At 40.6% G+C, this 21413-nt stretch overlaps 1 protein-coding gene across 6 annotated transcripts in view; it reads left to right on the plus strand.

The window, feature by feature from the left end:
• Window positions 1-21413, plus strand: part of MATN2 (matrilin 2) — a 65989-nt gene that overhangs the window by 1592 nt on the left and 42984 nt on the right. For all 6 annotated transcript variants that reach the window (XM_042869769.1, XM_042869768.1, XM_042869770.1 and 3 more), the window contains exon 2: window positions 8701-8868. In XM_042869769.1, the coding sequence (XP_042725703.1) occupies window positions 8715-8868 (154 nt within the window). In that variant the 5' untranslated portion in view covers window positions 8701-8714. The remainder of the gene's footprint in view (window positions 1-8700; window positions 8869-21413) is intronic.

The following is a 21413-nucleotide window of genomic DNA, read 5'->3' on the forward strand; positions in this document are numbered from 1 at the left end:
CATTTTATACTAGACCAGGCTGCCCAGGGCCCCATTCAATCTGGCCTTGAACACCTCCAGAGATGGGGCATCCACAACCTCACCAGGCAGCCTGTTGCTACATGCCCTTCTAAAAAGCCCGTCCCCAGCTTTCCTGTAGGCCCCCTTCAGGTACTGGAAGGCCACAATAAGGTCTCCTTGGAGCCTTCTCTTCTCCAGACTGAAGAGCCCCAGCTCTCAGCCTGTCCTTGTGGGGGATGTGCTCCAGCCCTCTCTTTGTGACCCTTCTCTGGACCCACTCAACAGCTCCATGTCCTTCTTATGTTGCATCACCTGTATCTGTGATAAATACCTGTATCTGTGATAAATGCCCAACCTGTATCTTTTCCTAAATGCCTGGGTTTTGTTTTCCTGCCATCATTCATGGGGTCAATGAACCTGACTGAGATCTGGAAAGGTGGCATGTTACATTTTTGCTGTGCTACTCTCAGGCAGCTGACAACATCAGAAGAAACTGTCACACAGGATCCCATAATAAATTTGTAGGTCAAGAACTTAATAGAATACACATTGGGCTTTTATAGCAAAGTCCTGAAACTTGATCCAAAATAATTTTGATTGATATATTGTTCACATAGATATGACAGCTTTAAACATCAGATTTTTAAGAAGAGGAGTTCCAACTCCTCTGCCACGAGCAGGGTTGTCTGCCAACTAGATCATACTGCCCAGGGTCCCATCCAGCCTGGCCTTCCAAACCTCCAGGGGTGGGGTATCCACCACTTCTCTGTGCAACCTGGGTCAGTTGGGTAAAGATGTTCTTACTAACATCTAACCTAAATTTCTACTCTTTTAGTTTAAAGCTATTCCCCCTTGTCCTATCACTATTACACCGTGTAAAAAGTCGATCACCTTCGTGCTTATAAGCTCCCTTCAAGTACTGGAATTAAACTTGATTTATATCCTAAGGAAAGGTAGCACTTAATTACTTAACGCTGAGATCCTACACCCTGCAGGCAGTATTTATACAATTATTTTACGTGAATCTTTCCATTGACTTCACTGGAATTTCTCACAAACAAACCCACACACGCTTTAGGGCTTATGAGCTGGGACCCAGCTGTAACAGTAAAGACGTTTTAATCAGTTCATGTGAGTTAGGGAAAGGCTAATCAGATCTAAATACTCTCCTATGACTTATGAATTGTCTCCATAGGAGGGTAAAGCACTATCCTTTGCTATTTAATTATACCCTGGACATCATTAACAAGCTCTTTTTATATAGTGTAATCATTGTTAGGTTGTTTTCATTGTGAGTAAGGAGTATTGGGAACAGAGTGTGTTCTATTCCCAAAGTACCATTGTGCACTATGCTGGTACTGAGGTCAGTGTGGGTTTGCAAATAGGTTTTAGAAATACGGTGTCTTTCTGCAAACTTTCTGTTTGCAGTTAGTCACAGTCCATTATGGTCTTCACAGAGACAAAACTCAGCAGTTCACATACATATTGTATGTCATATAATATGTGGTTTTATATAAATACCTACTCAGAGTTGTAAAAGTGAAATTTCTCAGTTTTGCCACACAGCTCATCTGCAAACCTAGTGGAAACACTGCTGCCTAGATCCAATTCAGAACCAGAAAGTACAAGTAAGTCTGCCCCTAAGGAACATGATAATGAAAAGGTCTGTTGTCCAAGTGGCAGCTGAAGGAATTGTAACATGGAGATTGATGCTGTCATAAAGTGAAAATTCCCAGCGCTAAAGCTTTCTGTCTGACCACTGGAAACTATGTAGTGTGAGCCATACTGTGGGGGCACTGTTTTACAGCATCACTGGTAATTTTTGTATGACAAGTTTCTGAAATTATTGAAATGATCTTCAGCTCTGAGCAGAGGTCGGATCTGATGACATCGGTGTTCCCTTCTTACCTCAGTTATTCTTTGATTCTGTGATTTGGTACTTACTACTTTTACCTTGGTGATATCAGGAAGCCTGTAAGTGAGGTAAAAAAAAAATAATAATAATAGATTCCTTAGTGTTCCTTATTTTGTTAGTTGTAGAAAATTAATTTCTGCATGTAGCACGCATACTCTAAGCTCTATACTCTAAGATAATGAAGTCCATTGCGTAGAAGACCCACTATCATGATTACACCTCGCTAGAAAATGTAATGCAGAATCAGCGTGCTGATCTTTGCTTTTCCTGATATGTTCTCTGTTTTGGCGTGCACGCTCTCTAAGATGTGTGCATGTGGCTGGCCTCAGTGCTTGAATAGGCAGACTGTTCTCTCCCACCCACAGCGCTCCTCTGACAGCTTCCAGAATGTGGTCTCCCTTACTGCAGCACTTGAGCCACGCTGCGTATGGGAACTGCACAGTGCTGGGTTTGTTGCAAGATTTGGCTGACCACCTGATGTCATTCATATCCCTTCTAGAAACTGCCCTGTTTTGGATCTTTACTTTACTTTTTGTATACTGTCATGTACAGCCCCATGCCATTTTGGCTTTATTATGATGGTTTTATTGTAGCAGCAGCAGACAGAATAATTAGGGACACAACTTTTGGCCTGAACCCACTGCAGGCTTTGTTTACTGTTATTGTCTCAATGCTCATTATCTCACATTGGTAAAGGACTTGATGTTGCCAAATCAGCAGTTAGTATTGTCATTGTAGCTTGCAGTGCTGTTATGATAGCTACTTGCATTTGGGGTTTTTTTTTCTGAGAATACACCTCATTTACTAATGTACTTTTAGTTAATGGGTTTCCCAGATTCTTTGATAGTACTGACAGCACAAATGGCCGAAGTTAGCCACCTGGAAGGAGCTAATGAATGTATTAATGAGGGAGTGCTGCTCTCCAAGGCTTGGTGTCACTCTGGGTAGATTCATGCACTCCATGCACCTCCATGCATGGTGGTGCCTGCCTTGAGGACTGGGGAGAAATTTGCAAACTTGGAGCACCTGTAGCCTTGTTCCCTCATAATACTTAAACTGCATCAGTGATTTGTGTTTTAAAGCTGTGGCTTTAGGGGAGTTCTACCTGTGCTGTTCTCCCGAGCCTAGCAAAGATGTGCTTGTGCAATAAGGAGTCATGGAAAGTCCAGTTTATCTTTAATGGAACAGGATGACAGTAGTGTGCTCCTTTGTAGGGGTGAATGTTCTTCTGCTGATATGATAAATATCTTCTAGCTGCCCCCACACAACACCTGCGTGGCAAGGGCAGATATTTTCCAATGCTCTGAGGAATTCTGTAACTATTTTTCAGATTGGAAAATGCCTGTGTCAGCAGTCCGGTCCAGAAAGAGGGAGGAAATTATTAATAATCTGTATCCCGACATCCATGCCACACACAGTGATTTTAATGAGTAATGGACTGGTAATGCATGTGCTGGCTTGTGGTAGTGAAATACCTTGGAACAAGTTCTAACTGCTAGTTAACGGGGCTGTAAAGTATCTGCTGACTGGTTTTGTTGTTTGGTTTTTTTTTTTAATATCTGAGGCAATGGGGATTGAGTGTTAGATATCTTCTGGCTTGCTGATTGGTTTTCCCAGCAGCTCACTGTGCTTTCTAGATGGAGAACGTAAACTCTGACTTTATTGGCTTGCATTGATTGCTTGCAGTTTCTTTAACTTCAGTAAAAGTTCTTTTTTTAATCACAGTTTGCTGTTATCTTAAAAATGAGGTGGATAATGAGCACTGAAAGAACTTGAGAACTTCCCTTTTATGCATTTATGGACTTTACAACTAAAGTAGAAGCAGGAACAGGTAACTGGGGAGGAGTATAGGGATGCTGCTGGGCTGTGTAGGGGTAGGGTCAGAAAGGCCAGGGCCCAGCTGAAACTGAACTTTGCAGGGGGCACAAAGAGGAATAAGAAAGGCTTCTACAGGTACATCAACTGGGAAAGGAAGGTCCAGGTGTGCATACCTTCCCTAGTGAGCAATACAGGTGGGCTAATAACAACAAGGAGAAGGCTGAGGTGTTTGACAACTTTTTTACCTCAGTCTTCACCACTGACTCCTCTACACACAGCCCTTGGGTGGATGGTTCTGAAGGTGGGAACTGGGGGGGAGCACTGCTCCTCCTGCTGTAAGCAAAGGTCAGGTTTGTGACTGCCTGTGGAACCTGAACATCCACAAGTCTGTGGGTCCTAATGAGACGCATTGCAGAGTCATGAGGGAGTTCACTGACATAGTCACCAAGCCACACTCGATGATATTTGAAGAGTTGTGGTGGTCAGGTGAAGCCCCTGGTGACTGGAAAAAAGGTGATTGAGCACCTGTTTTGAAGACAGATAGAATGGATGACCCAGGGAGCTGCTGACCTGTTAGCTTCACTTCTGCACCAGGGAAGAGCATGGAGCAGATTCTTGGGAATAAACGCTAAGGCACATGTAAGTTGGAAAGTATGGATTTGCTGAGTGGACTGTTCAACGGACAAGAAACTGGTTGCAAGATTGTACCCAGAGAGTGGTGGTGAATGGCTAAATGACTGGATGGAGATTGATGACAAGGGGTGTCCCTTAGGGATCAGTACTGGAGCGAGTGCTCTTAAATAACTTCATCAGCAACACCGGCAGTGAGATTGAGTGCACCCTCAGCAACTTTGACACCAAGCTGCGTGGTGCAGTTGACACAGCTGAGGGATGGTATGTCAGCCAGAGAGACCCAGACAGGCTCAAGCAGTGGGCCCAGGTGAACCTCCTGAGGTTCAATCAATCCAAGTATAAGGTCTTTCAGGGGTCACAGCAACCCCTGCTATCAGTACCGGCTGGGGGATGTAAGGATGGAGCATAGCCCTGCTGAGAAGGACCTGGGAGTAGTGGTGGATGGCAGGCTGACCATGAGTCGTTAATGTGCTCTCACAGCCCAGAATGCCAGCTGTACCCTGGACTGAATCAAAAGAAGCATGGCCAGTAGGGGAAGGGAGGTGATCCTGCCCCTCTGCTCTGTCCTGGTGAAGCCTCACCTGGAGGACTGCGTCCAGAGTGGAGTCCTCAGTACAGGAGAGACATAGACCTGTTGGAGTGTATCCAGAGGAGGGCCACAAAAATGATCCAAGGGATGGAACACCTCTCCTGTGAGGATGAGCTGAGAGAGCTGGGGCTGTTCACACACACCTCTGGACACACTTCAGCCTGGAAAAGAGAAGTCTCCAGGAGACCTGAGGGCGTCCTCTCAGTGTGTAAAGGGGGGGCTGTAAGAAAGACGGAGACAGACCCTTTAGCATGTTACGTTGTGATAGAGTAAGGGGAAATGGTTTCAAACTAAAAGAGGGGAGATTTAGATTGGATGTAAGGAATAAGGTTTTTTTATATTAAGGGTGATGAGATACTAAAACAGGTTGCCCAGAGAAGTGGTGGGTGCCCTGTCCCTGGAGACATTCAAGGTCAGGCTGGATGGGGCTTTGAGCAACCTGGTCTAGCTGTACGTGTCCCTGCTCACTGCAGGGGAGTTGGACCAGATGACTTTTGAAGGTCCCTTCCAACTCAATAATAGTATGATTCTAAAAATACTGAAGTTATATCTCCTGGCAGCTTAATGAAAATAAGCGTATCTTAACTGTGTCTTAACTATCAAACAATGAAAGCTGAAGTCATCTTTGTAGCAGTAATTGCTATCTGTGGTGCCTTTTTGTCTTCCTTTTCCTTCCCAGCAATGATGAAAAGCTATATAAGGTTCAAGAGAGGGGATGCTTTCTGCACTTAGTAAAGGTGTTAAGGTCCTGGGTTAATGCTGAGAATTAATTATTCCTTCTGTGCATTGAGCTAGTTCTGGTAGCAGCTGGAGAAGGTGGAGAGGCAAGGGTCTGTGGACTTGCTGTGTCTGATTGAGCCTTGGAAAGGAACTCGTACTGCAGGGTGAGGATTGAAACCACCCAGAGCAGCAAGAAGCACGAGCTGAAACATTTTACTGCTCTGGTTTCCTAGTTTGTTTTTCTGTATGATCTGACCACTGAAAACATAAATGAAAAAGGTGCCCAAATAAAAAAGTTGTAGCCTTTGTGGCTTTCAGGATCAGAGGAAGGGTTTCCTAATTATCTGTGCAAAAGAAGTTTCCCTAAAGTGGGGTAAGAGATGGAAGAACTCTGACTGACTGAAGAACACTGGCATGAACCACAGAGCATCTCTTTCCTTGTTTGAAAGCTGTCTCTTGTTTAAGAGTTAACACAGGAAAGAGAGCAGATATTTATAACATGCACCATGCAGTGGAGAAGGTCATTGATCCATCAGTTCTGGCCCTGAAAAGTTAGTAGCATCTCTGTTCAAACCACAGCATTACTTGCTTCTGAGAAGACTGACTTCCATAGAAGGGTATTTAAAATGATAGAAACAGGCTTGTATCGTTTGAGTGTTGTCCACTGTAGGAAATGTGATTCTGAAAGATAGAGCCACAATTTCATTTTTCAACATTCTTGCACTGTAATTCATGATGTTTGAAAATGCATTAGAGGGTATCAAAAATCGTTCCGTGGCGTGGCCATATGGCTGAGTAAGCACGGGTAAAATTGATAAGAAAATACCTTGGAGCGTTGAACTCTTATCTAGGAGCCAGCTGGGGAGCAAGGGAAACCTGCAAAGGAGAATGAATCCTTCTTCTTGATGTCTTTTGCTTTAGAGGTGTGGGAGATGTTTGTCATACAGCAGCTCGGTTTGGGGTCAGCCAAGCTGAGTTGTCTCCTGATAATATTTATTTCAGCTGAGGCAGCAGCTGGAATTGAAGTGCTTGAAACATGTTTTCCAGGTAGTTACTAATAGTAGGTGTTTGTAACTTCAGGAGCTTGCTCTTAGCTTGGGAGAGCATGGGTTAGTCAGCAGCGTGATGCTGCAGAGGGCTTGCCAGCAGCTTGGCTTAGCCTGCTGGGAAGATGAGGTGTTAAATACCAAGTGTGGTGCAGTAAACACCATCCAGCTTCTCAAGTGAAGACAGCAGACTTTCAGAAAACCCAGAAAATAAACAGAACCGTGGGAGGGCTGTGAGCAAAGGAGCTGTGCAACCACAATGCAAACTGGTCATGTAAAAAAGCAAGCAGCAGCAGACACGAGTATGTACCTGGAACTTGTGCAAAACTCCTGAGTCAAAGCTGCCTCTGCAAAGCAGTATAGGTGTTTTCAGTTTGGGTTAAAGGGTGGAGAAAGATGAACATGGGCTTTGATCAGTGGTGCCTTCGATCACATACGCAGCTTTTGGGTTTGGGATTTTTTATTTTTTATTTTTTTTTAATTTGAAAATTGATTTCAATTTCCCATGAATTTTTATTTTGGGTTATCCTTGTGTATCCACACTTCTTGGATGTGGCAAGTAAATGGTGAGAGAGCACTGGAAAAGGTTGCCCAGGGAGGTTGTGGAGTCTCCTATGGAGATGTTCAAGTCTGGATGCCTCCCTGTGTGACCTGTTGTAGGGTACCTGCTTTGGCAGGGGGGTTGGACTCCATGATCTCTTGAAGGCCCTTCCAAGCTCTGCAATTCTGTGCAAGCTCTCTGTAAAACATTGCTTTCTTTTGAAACAATTTAAAAGTGCTTGTGAGGGTAGGGGAACTTTGTTAATAGGATGCTTATTGTTCATTTGCTTTCTTTACGAGTTATGGACCTTTTATGGTGGGACTGCTCTTACGTTTCCTGTTACTGAGTTTTATTGACTATTTAAGTGTGGTTGGGCATTTTGAGGGCAGAGGCTCCCTTTAATTTGCTCTGTGGCAAAATGGCATACACACCACTGTATTCATATTTGGGAATGCTGAGTAGGATGCACAAAAGGAAAAATAGATTGATACACAGAAAAATAGCTCAGTGTGTAATGGTCATGTGAGATAGGCTTAAGAATCATGCATAAAAATCTCTTTATTAGAAAATATTTACACAATTGTGTATTCTGCCAATGAGTGCCTTGTGAAAAAAAATCTAATTCTTGCCCCAGGTTAACAGGACATTGAGTTGCTTTCTGTAGCAGATGGGCAGCTCTGTGTCATTCTCCTTATGGAGTTTAGGACCCTATTAAAATTGTTTTCAGCATCTTAGTTACTTGGCCAGGAATTGTCATTAAAATATACACTGTTTTTAAAGTTGCCACTCAGTTTTATGTGAAATTGTCCTTTTTTGGTTGTGAATGTGAGTGTTTTTAACAATTTTTTGCATACCTAGAGAAACTTCTGACCAAACCTCATCATATCACCGTTCCAGGGTGAACCTAGCTACTGTGGGATAGCCTTTTCACAACACAAAACAGTCGTGGTTTAGGGAAGGCAGCGCATCTGAGGATGTCAGGTACAGCAGACGTGGCTGGAAAGTGAGTCTTAGCTCTCTGCTTGTGTGCAGAATCAGCCATGGCTTTTGATGGTGCCCTTAACAAACTCCTTTTTTTGTCAAAAAAAATGTATTCTTCTGTATGAAAAAAACTTCTTAACTGGCAAACTATCGCCAGTTTTAGAAGCCTTCTGGAGTAAACAAGGCTCCACCTGCGTGCTTGTCTTCATGCCAGCAACAAAGGACAGTCTTCTGAAAGAAAAGTGTGAGCGGTTGCCAGTTCACATTTATTGCTGCTGTTTCTGGAATATATTTCTTACACAAGATCTGCCTCTAATTTCTTGAAAGTGTGGGTATGTGGGTGTATCTGTGTGATGGCACATGATGAGACAGAAGCATTTCAGCTGGGTGGTTGTAAAGGTTACAATGTATCTTTCTGTCAAATTACAGAGCTCATCTCTTTCTGTCCTTATTGCAGTTTTGCATCCTTGAATGTCCCTCTACTTCTTGAAAATGAAGACAATGATTGCATGCTGCTTTCTGCTGTTTGGGCACGTTCTGCTTTCCACTGTTGCTGTCATGGCAAAAGATCTCCCTGGAGGATATTTTACCCGAAAAAGGGATGTTAACTCTCAATCTCTACTAGGTAAGTTACAAAAAGCACAAAAAAAAACAGAGGAGTCGCCACCAGCACTTGAATCAATTTCAAGTATAAGGATAATAAAGATAAAAAGCACGAGCAGTTGGCCAAACCTTGGCTGAGTTAGTTTATAATAAAAAAGGAGATTGTCATTTTCAAGCAGGAATATGAGAGTTTGGTGATTTAGCAGCTCTGGAAAGAAGGCATTTACTTTTGGGATATTAGATTTATTTTATGTAGGTGCTGTGAAATAAGTATTTGCTACAAGATTCTTGTACTGGATAAAAAAAAGTTACTGAAATCAGTAGCTGTTGAAATGGGGCTTATTAAATTACTTTTCCTTTGCTCACTGTTTAGTTCAGTGAGAAAATCACAAACTCAGATTACAGACAGATAGCATGGCCTTAACTTTGGATAAGGCCTATCTTTATGGCTTCATGATGCACATTAGTAGTAGATCTCACTAAATATCTCCCTCTAGTCAGGAGATGGTAAGTGGTCTGCCTCCTTATGCCTTTCACTTAACCTAGGTAACAGAATCACAGGTAAACACGAGGAATGTGAAATGTCCAGGGAAGAAGGCAGAAGATGGGAGAATGTGTGACAGGGAGGAGAGCAGTAGGTTTTATCAGAGTTAAACTCTTCTTCATACAAAATGGGATCCTTTAAACAGGTAAAGATATGTGAAGTACCATTCACAATTTGGCATGACTTAGCTTAAAAACCAGAGGTTTTCAATTCCTGTAGAACAAATTTCAGTCAGATGACAGCAGGTTTCTGACTGTCTCAGAACTAATACATGTGGTCTTGGGACTCTTAGGGGTCTGCCACTGGGGGCTGAAAAGCACAGCTCTGAAGACACAGCCCTTCAGAAGGCACAGATGCGGAACAGCAAGAGAAACACCTCCATTCACAACTTATTCAGCAAGACTTAATCTTTCTAGGATCCTAAACTCTAAAATGAGATTAAATGACAGCCTTTCCTGAAACTTTCAGTCTTCAGCAAATATCCTGAATTAACTTATTATTTTAAGAAATAAATTACCTATTTCCCTAGAAAATGAATGCAATAGTAAGGTGCTGTGTAGAGAAAATAAAAGTATAATCTTTCTCACCTTGCTTTATTTTTTTCTGTGACTTTATAAAATTACTCCTATAGTCCCATTTTTATATTTTGAACTGTGGAAAAGAATGGAAAGAACTAGTACTTGCTATCAAATCAAAATGCATAGATTAAATTCTTTCTTCTTTTAAAAGTCAAGCAATTTTGTGGTCCCTACAAAAGTCTGGATCCCTATTCAGTTTGGCATATGCAGGATGCAAACAGTTCTGGCAAATCTTACTGAAAGAACTGTTTCTAGACATTAAATGATGCAAGAGACTGGGGACAGTCTCTGGTCCAGCTCGTAAAAGTACGTGGCAGTTTGGAATCAGACTCTTGGGCATTGCTTTCTGTTACAGTAAATTAGGTCACCTGCTTCAAATTCAGCAGTTGCGTATAAACAGTGGCATAGTCAAAACGTGCCTCTCTGCAAAGAACAGAATGTGTAAAATGTGTGCCACTGTGCTCAGAAGCTGCAGCGATCTTTAAATGACATGAGAGAGAACTGGGCCAAATCATGATCTCGGTGACATCAATTCTACTGACTGAATAAAATCACTGCAGACTTAAAGTAATTTAACAGGGATTAAAAGCTGTACCATCCTGTGTAATACGTATACAATAAATAGTGGCAATGACAATTGCTGCTGTTGTGGAAAGACTTGCTTAGCAGGCAAAAGTGAGCAATATAGCTGCACCGAACCAAGAGATGCATGGAAAAGCAATAAAAGTTCAGGAGTTTGGGATTTTTTTTTTGTTGGGTGGAGCTCTCTGCTTTTAGGACTAAAATGTGGGATTATGCCATTTGAGTATTAAGTAGCATCAGTATAATTTAATTCTTCTTCATTTTGTTTTAAGTTTTTAAAACTGAATATGCAGCTATGACTGGTATTTATTGGTAGAGTACGGGCAGTGGCTATGAACAGAAGTAAAAAATCCTGTGTGAGACTGACAATATGAATAAACAAAATGGAACAGACTAAAAATCCTGTGGGATTGTTCAGATACATGTACAGTTACTTCAGGATCAAGCTAAATTGGGATCGATCTGACTTTTGGCAGCCGTATGCTTCATAGATTCCTTAGTTATCTTAGGGCTAATAGGTTATGTTTTAAGGGAACTTTCAGAAGAATTGAGCTATGTCATTTCTGTGTTTGTCTTACTGTCTTTCTGCTAAGCCTCAGTGTGTGTTGTTCTCATTTTTCTAGATCTTTGCATGGGTTATCATTGTTTAAAATTATTACTGTAGCTAGTGATTTCCATTAAAATTTGATGTCTTGTTGTGTAGGCATCAATTGGACATCAGTAAAGCATTTGGAACTCAGTGTGGCTTTCGAAAGACAGTCTACTTTGGATAGGTTTGACTTTTCACACTTTGCTCTTTTAAAATCCTGAAGCAAATCCCTGGGTATTTAAAACTTGTCAACTGTGCTGATTTAATTAACTTTGTTAGTATTGTCATAAATCTTCCTTGCAGTGTGTTAGCTCTAGAATAAGTGTGATTGGTTCAGAGATAGAAAATGTGTGTGTATTTCTTGTATTCACAGAATTTACATTAAGTTGTTGGAAATTAATATAAAGGATCATTTCCATGGTTCTGCATGTACTTGTGAAATAACAGAAAGAGAAGGGGTGGCCCATGGAATCTGTCTTTCCTGGAGCAGAGGGCAGTCCCCTCTCCTCTTAAATGATACAATAACTAAAACTGGTGTTCTCTTTCCTCTTATCAGTAGTTTGATCCCAAGTATTGGATGTGTTTGCTTATCCTGGTATCTTAAAGGAAATCAATCTTTTGCTTCAAAATCTTCTAAGGATTTTATTAGAGCTCTGAAGAGTTTTTACTGAGCTGTCTGACGAAATCTTTCTTCCTGCTGAGTGCAGCTGCTTTGTTAGATTACATACAGATCAGTGAAAGCACAGTTTGCCAGCTGAGCTTTGCTTTTGGATACTCAGGAAAAGAGTAATGGAAATAAAGTTGGCTACGTGTTTTTCAGCATAAAATAATGTCTGTTGCATTAGCTAATTTCCTTCAGGTGTAACTGAGATGGACCTCTGCACTTAAATTGACCGATTGACCAAGGTATGTATCAGTTGTTCAGAGTGGTGGTTACCATACTGTGATTTCAGGCTCACAGCAGCTGTCCATAGCATCTTTCAGCAGGTTGCATGTTCAGAAGTGACAAATGCCCAGTCCTTGCAAGATATGCTTGACATTGTGTATTAGGGAAGGACGGAGGGGGTGGGGGGCAGGAGGCACCGCGATGTTCCTACCACATTTTTGGCATTTATTGTAAAAGAAGGCAAAGCAAAACTTCAAAACTGTGCTGAACTCACAACTGTGGGTGTTGTGTTTTTTTTGTGAACTCTGATCTTGTAAACTTAAAACTGATCATTTGTTTTACGTCACATGGGCATGTTTCTTTGGAGAGCTCTGAGGTGGATGCATGGGAATTTAACAAGTTGTGCAAAAATATTCTAGCAGTTACATTCTATCTGCTCTTTAGGAATTTACATCTAAAACATACATCTACCTGTTTTTGGAAATAACTATGTAAGTGAGCGACAATGCTAATCCAGGAAGCATTCCTACATGATACCAGAAGAAAGAAGCTACAAGAGATTTACTGATACTGCAAAAAACTGAAAGAAAGGGAGGGGAAAGGAGGCCAGGAGGGAAATGTACTTGGCCGCTGTTCAGTAGAAACTGCTGCTGAGCTCAAGTGTCTCGTCTGTGTTGAATTACATTTTGCAGCAAAATATATAATGATTTATCTCTTGGTTGTATGTATGTGGTTTCAATAATGATACAAAGGGAAGCTATGAATTACACAGTGCTCTCTGAATTTATGAATCACTGCTTCAGTCCGTTAAAATTATTTCAAACATCCTTATATCCAAGCAAGCTCTTAAGCTGGTGTGTATGTAACTTCAGGGCTCTAGAGCATTGTCAGGTTAACTGTACAGGTTTAAATTTTAGACACAACTAAGAGCAGAAAATATATGATGAAAGTGAGTGCACTCCATAATGCTTCTGTGAAGTGCAGAAAAGATTTTTGTTTAGTTTTGGTGGAGTTCATTGTATATTTATACACTGAGGGCTGTCCAGAGATCTCTAAATCCTGCTCATGTGGGCTACTGAACCACACGATAACTGCTGTAGAAATCTTATTTACAGCCTCACCATAAGTGTGTTCATGTTATTTTTTCATATAGATGTAATTCTTCCAAGTTTTTTTTATCCTCACAGACGTTAAGTGGTCATTGCAAGGGAAGCCTGCATTGCAGTTGAAGTCAGGATAATGTCATGACAACTGCAACATGTTTTTGACATGAGATGCTGGTATTATATTTGAGGAGATTAAATCTTTTTCATGCAGTAGATAAAGACTGGAAACAGTTGCAAATGGCATCTTTTGAATTATCATATATTTAGCTAAAATGTAACTGAAATCCTTTTCTAATTAAGAGTTAACCAAACTTTTATAAGGTTACGAAGTAATCAAGTTCTTATCAGTTTAGACTTCCATTGATGGAAACATAAAATTGCCTCATATACATAGACATATCTATATAGATATATCTATATATAATATAGAAAGAAAAGAGAGATCAAAGCGTTTTATAGTCTGAAATCACCAGTTTCTTCCCTCTGAGATGTTTAGGTGCAGTCATTGTGCTATAATGGAGAATCAGTAATTGCTTGCTTTGCTTCCAGGCAGTGATAGCTGAGAGGTCTCTCACGGCCTTTATGCCAAGGCTTTACACTTCAGTTTTCATTTTAACATCTCAGCTATCAGCCCCTTCCCTGCAATAGCTGATGTCCTTAACCTGCCTGGCTGGGTGTTAAGCACTAGCAGGAGTTGCACCTGCCCAGATTCCCCCACTTTCTTAGGCTTCTGTGTTTTCCTGGCAGTAAAAGACCCTTTCTCTGTAGCTCGGAAGCTTGATAATCTGACTTTCACTAAGGCTGTGCCTCCCCAACCCTTAGTAGGGGACATGGAGGATGAGAAGCAAGATGTGAGTGGGGCCGTATCCCTGCCAAGTCAGTTGTTCCCTGCAGAAGCTGTTACCCCTTAAGCAAGCCCAGCTTGTGGGGGACTTCTGGGACTGCAACAGACTTCAGGGATTTGTGTCCTGTTCTGGACACACTCCTTTGCAGCCAGATGTTACAGAGATCAGAAAGTTTGGGTTTTGATTTGGGTTAGCAGTTTCTAGCCACATTACACTGTTACGCTTGCCAACTGTTGTATTTAGATTTCATTATTAATTTTAAAGTCTTGCATCAAAATAGCATTCGCATTTCAGCCACTTTAAGTGCAGTTCAGTAATTAATGTTATATATGATATCATATTTCTAGCAGCATAAGTAATTTTCTACTTGTCCATTGCAAAAGTATGATGTAGATGTATTTCCTTTGCATAATAATTACCTGTAACAAAGCCTGTGTATTTCTCTCTCTTCTTTCTTTTTTCTTCTTTCTCCTTCTTTCTCCCTTTTCTTTTCTGTTGTTTCATTTTCTTATGCTCTTTTTTTCATTTTTTTCCTTTTCCTTTTTTTTTTTTTTTTAAAGTGACTTGCAAGTTTTCCACATGGAGGAAAGAATATCTCTTGCTACAAAGATAACTGAGTTATGTACCAAACTGAAGATGTTCTGTTTGTGAACCTCTTTGGGTTCTTTGCAAGAACCCCCACCAGTTACTGAGAAATGCAGCTTCTGTGAAAAAGAATTAACTTGTCTTAACACATGCTAAGTAAAATGACAAGCTCCATTTTATATGTGTATTCTCAGAGGGCTCAAAGCCTCCTGTTGAGTATTTTATTTTAAGGAAGACTAGGCTGAAAAAAAAGAATATGAACACTGAATGTTCAAAAGTGTGGTGTTTTTGGCTTCATTGTAACAATTTAAAAAAGCAAAAATGCAAGATTACGTGGAAAATCTTGGAAACGGTATTTTTATAACCTAAGGGACAACTCACTTTATAAGGGTGAGTGGATAATCAGGCAGCATTAGGTAAACAGATGTGCTCTTTAGGTTGCTTTGAAATCTAAAGATTTTCTACCTACTTAAGTACTGCTGAACTGATAGAACTACAGTTTGCCAGTGGGTATGATGTCCCATGTGTTTATGGGGGCAGTGGGGAGATGGTATATGGCAGTACCCCATGGTGCTGTTTCTGAAACTATTCTGGGAAAGAGTATAGTACTTACACTGTTACCAATGGATAGAAATATGTGGTTTCAAGTCAGCTGATCAGTGAGTAATGTTGAGGTTGCTAACAGCTTTCCCTATAAACAAAGATGTGAGTGGCTTTTAAAAAAAGTACAGATAGGAGTTTTTAAAACATTATGCTAATGTTGTGAAAGGAAAAGAGTTCAAACTCTTTGGTCATTTTGTTTCATTCCTGCTTTCTACACTCCTGCTAACAGTTGTTTACTTTTTCTACCTGTTCCTTCTCTAATAATTTCTGTGTCCCTCAAACAGTGTCTGAGACAAGATAGAGGTTTCAGTTATTCAAGGAGAAAGAGAATGCTCTATCCCTCTGTCCTGGTGTTCCCCTGCCTGCAAGAGAAAGCAACCCCACACCCCCATCCCCAGTCCTCCTGACTATGAAAGCAGAGAACCAACAGTGTCCCTCGCAGAGCAGATGAAATGTCTGAGAAGAACTGAGAAAGTTGGCAGCATCCCAGCAACTGGGGTGTTGCACCAGACACGGCACCAATCTCAGTAAAGAAATGGAGAAGTATTAGGAGTCACTTTGGGACCCTGGGATTAGATGAAATCTTATAGCAGTAATGACCTTGTTATTTTGGAATAGGTGACGGGGAAATAACAGAAATAGTGAACAAAGGCACCTCCTGATGTGACGAGTAATGGAGCACTTGCATGTAGGGGAAATGGAAATTTGTGGATAAGAGCCTACTGCTGTACAGTTCTCCCAGAAATTCTGGAAGTTCAAAAAAGATTTTGTCAGAGTCAATAACGAGATGTCTTGAGGCTGTGTTTTATCTGGAGAGTGCTCCCAGATGGAGAAATTTGTAAAGAGGAGTGGGTGAACTGCCAAACTCGTAATGAATCTTTGGGATAGGGCCAGAGGCCTGTGAGTTTGGGAAACAGCTCAGATTAAGAATGGGGTCAGGGAGTATGAGGGCAGGTTTTGGACTCAGGGTCTGTTCTGGAAAGAAGTGGAGTCATCTGAACAGCCAAGTGCAAGACATACATGTGCCAGATGAGGGGGTCCTCAGCAGTTCCTAACACCAACTTCATACGGTTAGTTATGATCATATCTGAAACCCACCATGGAGAAAAGTGATTGAAATAACTTGCAAAAGATATCTCACTAGAGTTAGGAAGTGTTTGGAATTATTGGTATTTTTCATTTTTCCTGTCAACAGCCACAAAATGTGTTTTCCAAACAGGCACAGTATTTACTTCTGTGTACTTTGTGCCTGGACCTTATAAATGAATCTACTGCAGTTTCCCAGAAGGTATATGTAGGCAGTATGTACACATGTCTTTCTTCCCAGCAGAGTGCTTTGCTCTTGATAGATTTATGAAAGAATTACAAATTTGGGTATTGCTAACATTATATGATTGTACAGCAAGAAGGTCAAACCTTCTTGTTGAACTGAGAAATCTTTTGGAAATATCCGAGTACCTGTCAAACCCAGTCCTTCTGGCTGGATGCTTAGCCAGGGAAAACCAGAATTCTGGAATTCTAAGAATACTGAATACCAACAAGTTCATGGTTACAACAAACTTGCTAAGAATCATACCAAAGTTAATGAGGAATAAAGTTGTAAAGAAAAGAAAGGCAAGCAAGGCTGGGAGAAAATGAAGTAATAAAATGGCAAAGAAGAGAAATGTAGAAAAAAGTTTTATAAAATACTGGCTGGGTGCATAGTTATCTCCTCTTTCATTTAAGTTTGTTCTGTTGGTCAGACAAAGATAAAAGTCTAAAAATAATTGTGGTGTTATTGCTGGCAATCTCACACACCGTGTAGGTTTTGTATTTCTTAGCTCACTCTGCAGTGATGTAGATACAATACATTGAGTCTTAAAATTGTCATTAATGCATTGCCTACTTAGGCAATAACTTTTCTATGATCTCATTTTTTCTTAACTGATCTCATCTTTCCTTTTTGCTTAAGTTGTCTTAATTTATAACAAAAGTCTTTGTGGGACGAGTATTTTGTTATAACTCAGTTTTTTTTATTATCTAAATATCTTAAAATTGCTGTAGTACTTAAGAAATGGAGATAACCTCCTTTTGCTTTGCGTGCAAACTGTCTTTAACAGTTATCTGTCTCATTTGTTAGGATAAAGATCCACATTATCAAATAGGTTTTATCCATATTACAAAATGCGTTATAGCATCATGCAGATTCAGGACAACAATAGGAAATAAGTAATTCCATTCTAACCAAACTTTTTGAGGGATTTGGCCTGCAAAAAACTTTTAAAAAAATCATAATCTAAAACTTGGGTTCTTTGAATATGTTCAGTTTGAATATCCCAAAATGGAAATGTTCGATGAATAAAATAGCACTGGGGACATTCCTGGGCATTGGGAATCCAATTGTTTAATTGCTAGAGCAGACTCTGGCACATGTTGATTGGCACTCCCCAAACAATTCCCATGTGTGGTGCAAAGGTTATGGGGGATCAGGGCTTATTCCCAGGAGGCGTAGTGCTGTAGTGGGAAAGTGAATTTAGTGTTGTGAGTGCAGCTTAATGTGTATCATAGGCTGCTCTCTGGCACTGAGACCAGTGAGATAACACAGCCTGCATTGATACTATTGACTGATGGATACTAAGCTTGCAGAGTGCTTGCGTCCATATTGCCTGTTAGGATGGGACCCTGGCTCATGCTTATTCCCATATCGTGCCTGAGTATTATTTGAAAAAATGTTAATCTCCCAGGCAAAACAGTACCAGGAACCATTCTAATCTTTCAGCAGCATAGAAGATTCAGTTCCTATGCCCAGGAATACTCCCTCCTACTGGAGTGGATCCCAGCTGGATTCATTAAGTGAGAACCATTGTTCATTTTGCAGAGGTGGTATGACAGTAACTCATTTTTAGACAAACTGGATATTGAGTGGAGAAGAACACATCTACTCTTGACCTGGCCTTGAAGTTTTGGATAATGTAGTTCACACTTTCAGGGCTTTTGCTTTATTTATTTATTTATTTTTAAAACTTCTCTATGGTCAACTCAAAATCTTTGCTGACTTTGGTGTTGGTTTCTGGATGAGTAGCTCTTTTCAATGAATGTGTCACTTTTCAGAAGGAGAGTAGAAAGGCATTTCATTGGGATTTGAAGACATTTGCCAAAGTTGTGAAAATGTTTTTGTTTAAACATAAGAACTGGTAGGAGGAAGAGATTATGGTTTACAGGGCAAGTGTGAATCTGTGAAACTTCTTAAAAGTAGCATGGAAAGTTTATCTGAGGGGGTTAGTGTTCATCTGTTAGCTATTACTGATTGCCACTCCTCAAAGTACCATCCAGCTGGAGTTTTGCTTGGTGAAAGATTTACACTGAGTTTTATGGAACCTGGGTGGACTGAATCGCCATTAATAATTATAAGGTTATTAAGAACATCCAAAACAAGACAGAGACTTTAAAGATTTTTTTTGTTTTGAAATGCTTGACATTTCTATAGGCGGGATTTTTCTAGCAGAAGTAATTCAGAAATATACAAGGACTGCTTTGAAAGTAATACTGCCTACCCACAATATCTGAGGCAGGTGTTGGTATGGCATTAGAGGCTGCGTCTTCCCTCCAGTATTCCGTTCCATGTTGTTGCTGTGTGACAGATGGCAGCAGAGGGGCAGTTTGGTGGAATGGTGTCTGACGTGGAAGAGTGTGTGAAGTAAAGGTGTGTGGTTGAATTCCTCTTTGCAAAAAAAAAATTGCACTCATTGACATTTATTGCCATTTGCTGAACAATTACTGAGGAGATCAAAAAGTTGATGTGGGCACACTGAGGCAGCGGGCAGTGCGTTTCAGCAGTGGTGACAGCAGTGTGAAAGACAAGCCATATTCTGGATGGCCATGTACAGCTGTCATACCACTAAATGAAGTTCGTCTTGATCAGCTCATCTGCACAGATAGGCTAGTGGTCATGTCTGTGATGAAAACCAGTGCTTTGTAGCTGAGACATTGCTCTATTAGACTGTGTTATTGTGCTGTTTGCTTCTGTTGTAGTTTCCATGGAACTAAATAGGAGGCATTACTTTCAAAGTAACCCACTTACTATATTTTTCTGCACAAGTAATTTAGCAAAATGGGCTTTATTTCTTGTAGCACTGTCCAGTAATGCTATCCAGATTTCTTCCCTCCCTTTTTCATAGGCTACTTCGAAATAAGAAATTGAGTTTCTTCAGGCTGGGATCCAAATCTATATATTCAAATAAAAAATCCTCCCTGAAATTCAAAAGCATTCAACAGGAAGGCTCTCATTTTTATGGAAAGTAAAATAGCAGTGATTTTACCCTTCTCCCTACCCTGTCTATCCCTTCATAAACACTTAGACTTCTTTCTGTAATTAACTTTTTCACCCTGTCCTGCTCGCTTAAATGTTATTTCAGTGTTATCTTTACATTACAATTCTTCTGGAATATTAGTAAGAGTAATTAATAGTTACACAATTACAAATACAATTGTGTATAGATACACAATTGACCTCATGAGTTGGAAGATAGCGGTCAGGATATCTGTATTCCATTAGAACTGAAGTTTTATTCTGCTCAGTTTGGCTTGCACTCAACATCCTCTGATTTTGAAAGACTAAGCAACTTGAGCATATTCCTACGCTTATGAATAAAGCCATACTTTAGACTGCACATGAATAAACCCAGACGGTCATTTTTATTGTCAGCAAAGAGCATTTTTATTCTATGCCTACAGACTTTCTTGGTAATCCATGAAAGAGGCTTCTGAGTTAGCAAGTGAAAATAGGCATCCTTCTCACCCCTTTCCTTGGCAGGGATACATGGTTAGCATTCATCAGCAGTCACAAGCAAGTAAAGGCTTGTCTGAAGACAGATGCTGTTCCAGTCGAGTCTTTGATTGGCCCACTTGTACTTGTGCTGTATGACATGACCTTTAATTATACAATCAAACAACTACTTTTTCCGCAGGGCATTTGCCTGATTCAATGCCCTGTTGGATAAGAGTGCTCTGGGAACTTGAGTTGCACAGAAAGGGAGGTTTCTGGTTAGAGTTATCTCAGCTAAGCGAGGGGAGACTTCTTCTGTAGTTCGATGAGGATTCTTGCTACCTTTAATTGTTCTATTAAACTTCAGTTGATTTCTCATCACCGGCATCCTATTAAGTCCTTCACATTCCTTTTGAACTTTTACCATACACAGCCTTCTGTAGCAAGGTTCAGAGCTCATATCCCCCTGCTTGCTTCAAGCCTACCTGTGCTGACTTTCTGCAAAATGAGCAAATGGTTAATCCTTATCTGTTCTCATGTGCGTGTGACTGCACTGGAATCTGAGCAGGAGTCATTGAGTGTACCCGGGGCTTTTGAAAGCTTGTAGCATGCCCAGAAGGCAGCCATGATTGTTGCTACCTGTGATAGTTTGGTCTGACTGCCTATGCAGTTTTCAGATACAGCCATACACTGTGGTATTTCTGGCTCTTGGAAAAAAGAAAAAAAGGCAATGTTGACAACTGAAAGAGAAAATGACAGGAAGTGTATGGGCGGTCTCTTTTTCCAAAATGAATGCCATTGTAGAAAAGTGGATTTTATCTCTCATGCAGCCCCAGAATTTCTGTGTGACGCTGAGCTAGTCCAGTAGACTACACTTTTCCCAGATGGCCATTAATTATGTGTTTGAAATCATGGGGTATGATTTGCAGAAGTGCTGAGCGCTCACAGCTGCAGTTGACGTCACTGAGAGCTGTACTTTGTACATGCAAAGTGCTCTTTAATGCCAAGTTCCATGAAAAATCAGTTCCTTTGTATCTCAGTCACTCCAATTAGCAGATACTTTTGACCTGTATTTCTCTGTGGCTGTTTCCTTGTTTGAAAGGAAGACTAGTACTACCTGTTATCTGATTAGGATTTCTGAATTCTCAGGCCCTACAACAAAAAGCATTAAGGTGCAGCCCACTAAAATAGTAAATATGTTATTCAGAGAGGATTTCCATCGTGTGTGGGGTATGCGTTCAAAATCTCAACATTGCCCATCCTGAGCATTAATCTCACAAAACACTAATCTACTGATCATGTAACAGGCAGATACTGTCATTAACCAGAAACCACATTTGGATTACCCAAGTAGCATTAGTTATAGCATTTCCTGTTTTTTTTTTTCCTGTATCTTTCCAACTCCTGGCAGGGTATTAACTTAGCATCTTTCCCAGAATCATAGAATGACTTGTGTTGGAAGAGACCTCAAGGATTATCAGGTTCCAACCCCCTGGCTGCAGGTT

This window comes from Lagopus leucura, unplaced genomic scaffold (genome assembly GCF_019238085.1).
Source record: "Lagopus leucura isolate 7727_CA_CO unplaced genomic scaffold, USGS_WTPT01 Super-Scaffold_100002, whole genome shotgun sequence".
In the NCBI taxonomy this organism is placed as follows: Eukaryota; Metazoa; Chordata; class Aves; order Galliformes; family Phasianidae; genus Lagopus; species Lagopus leucura.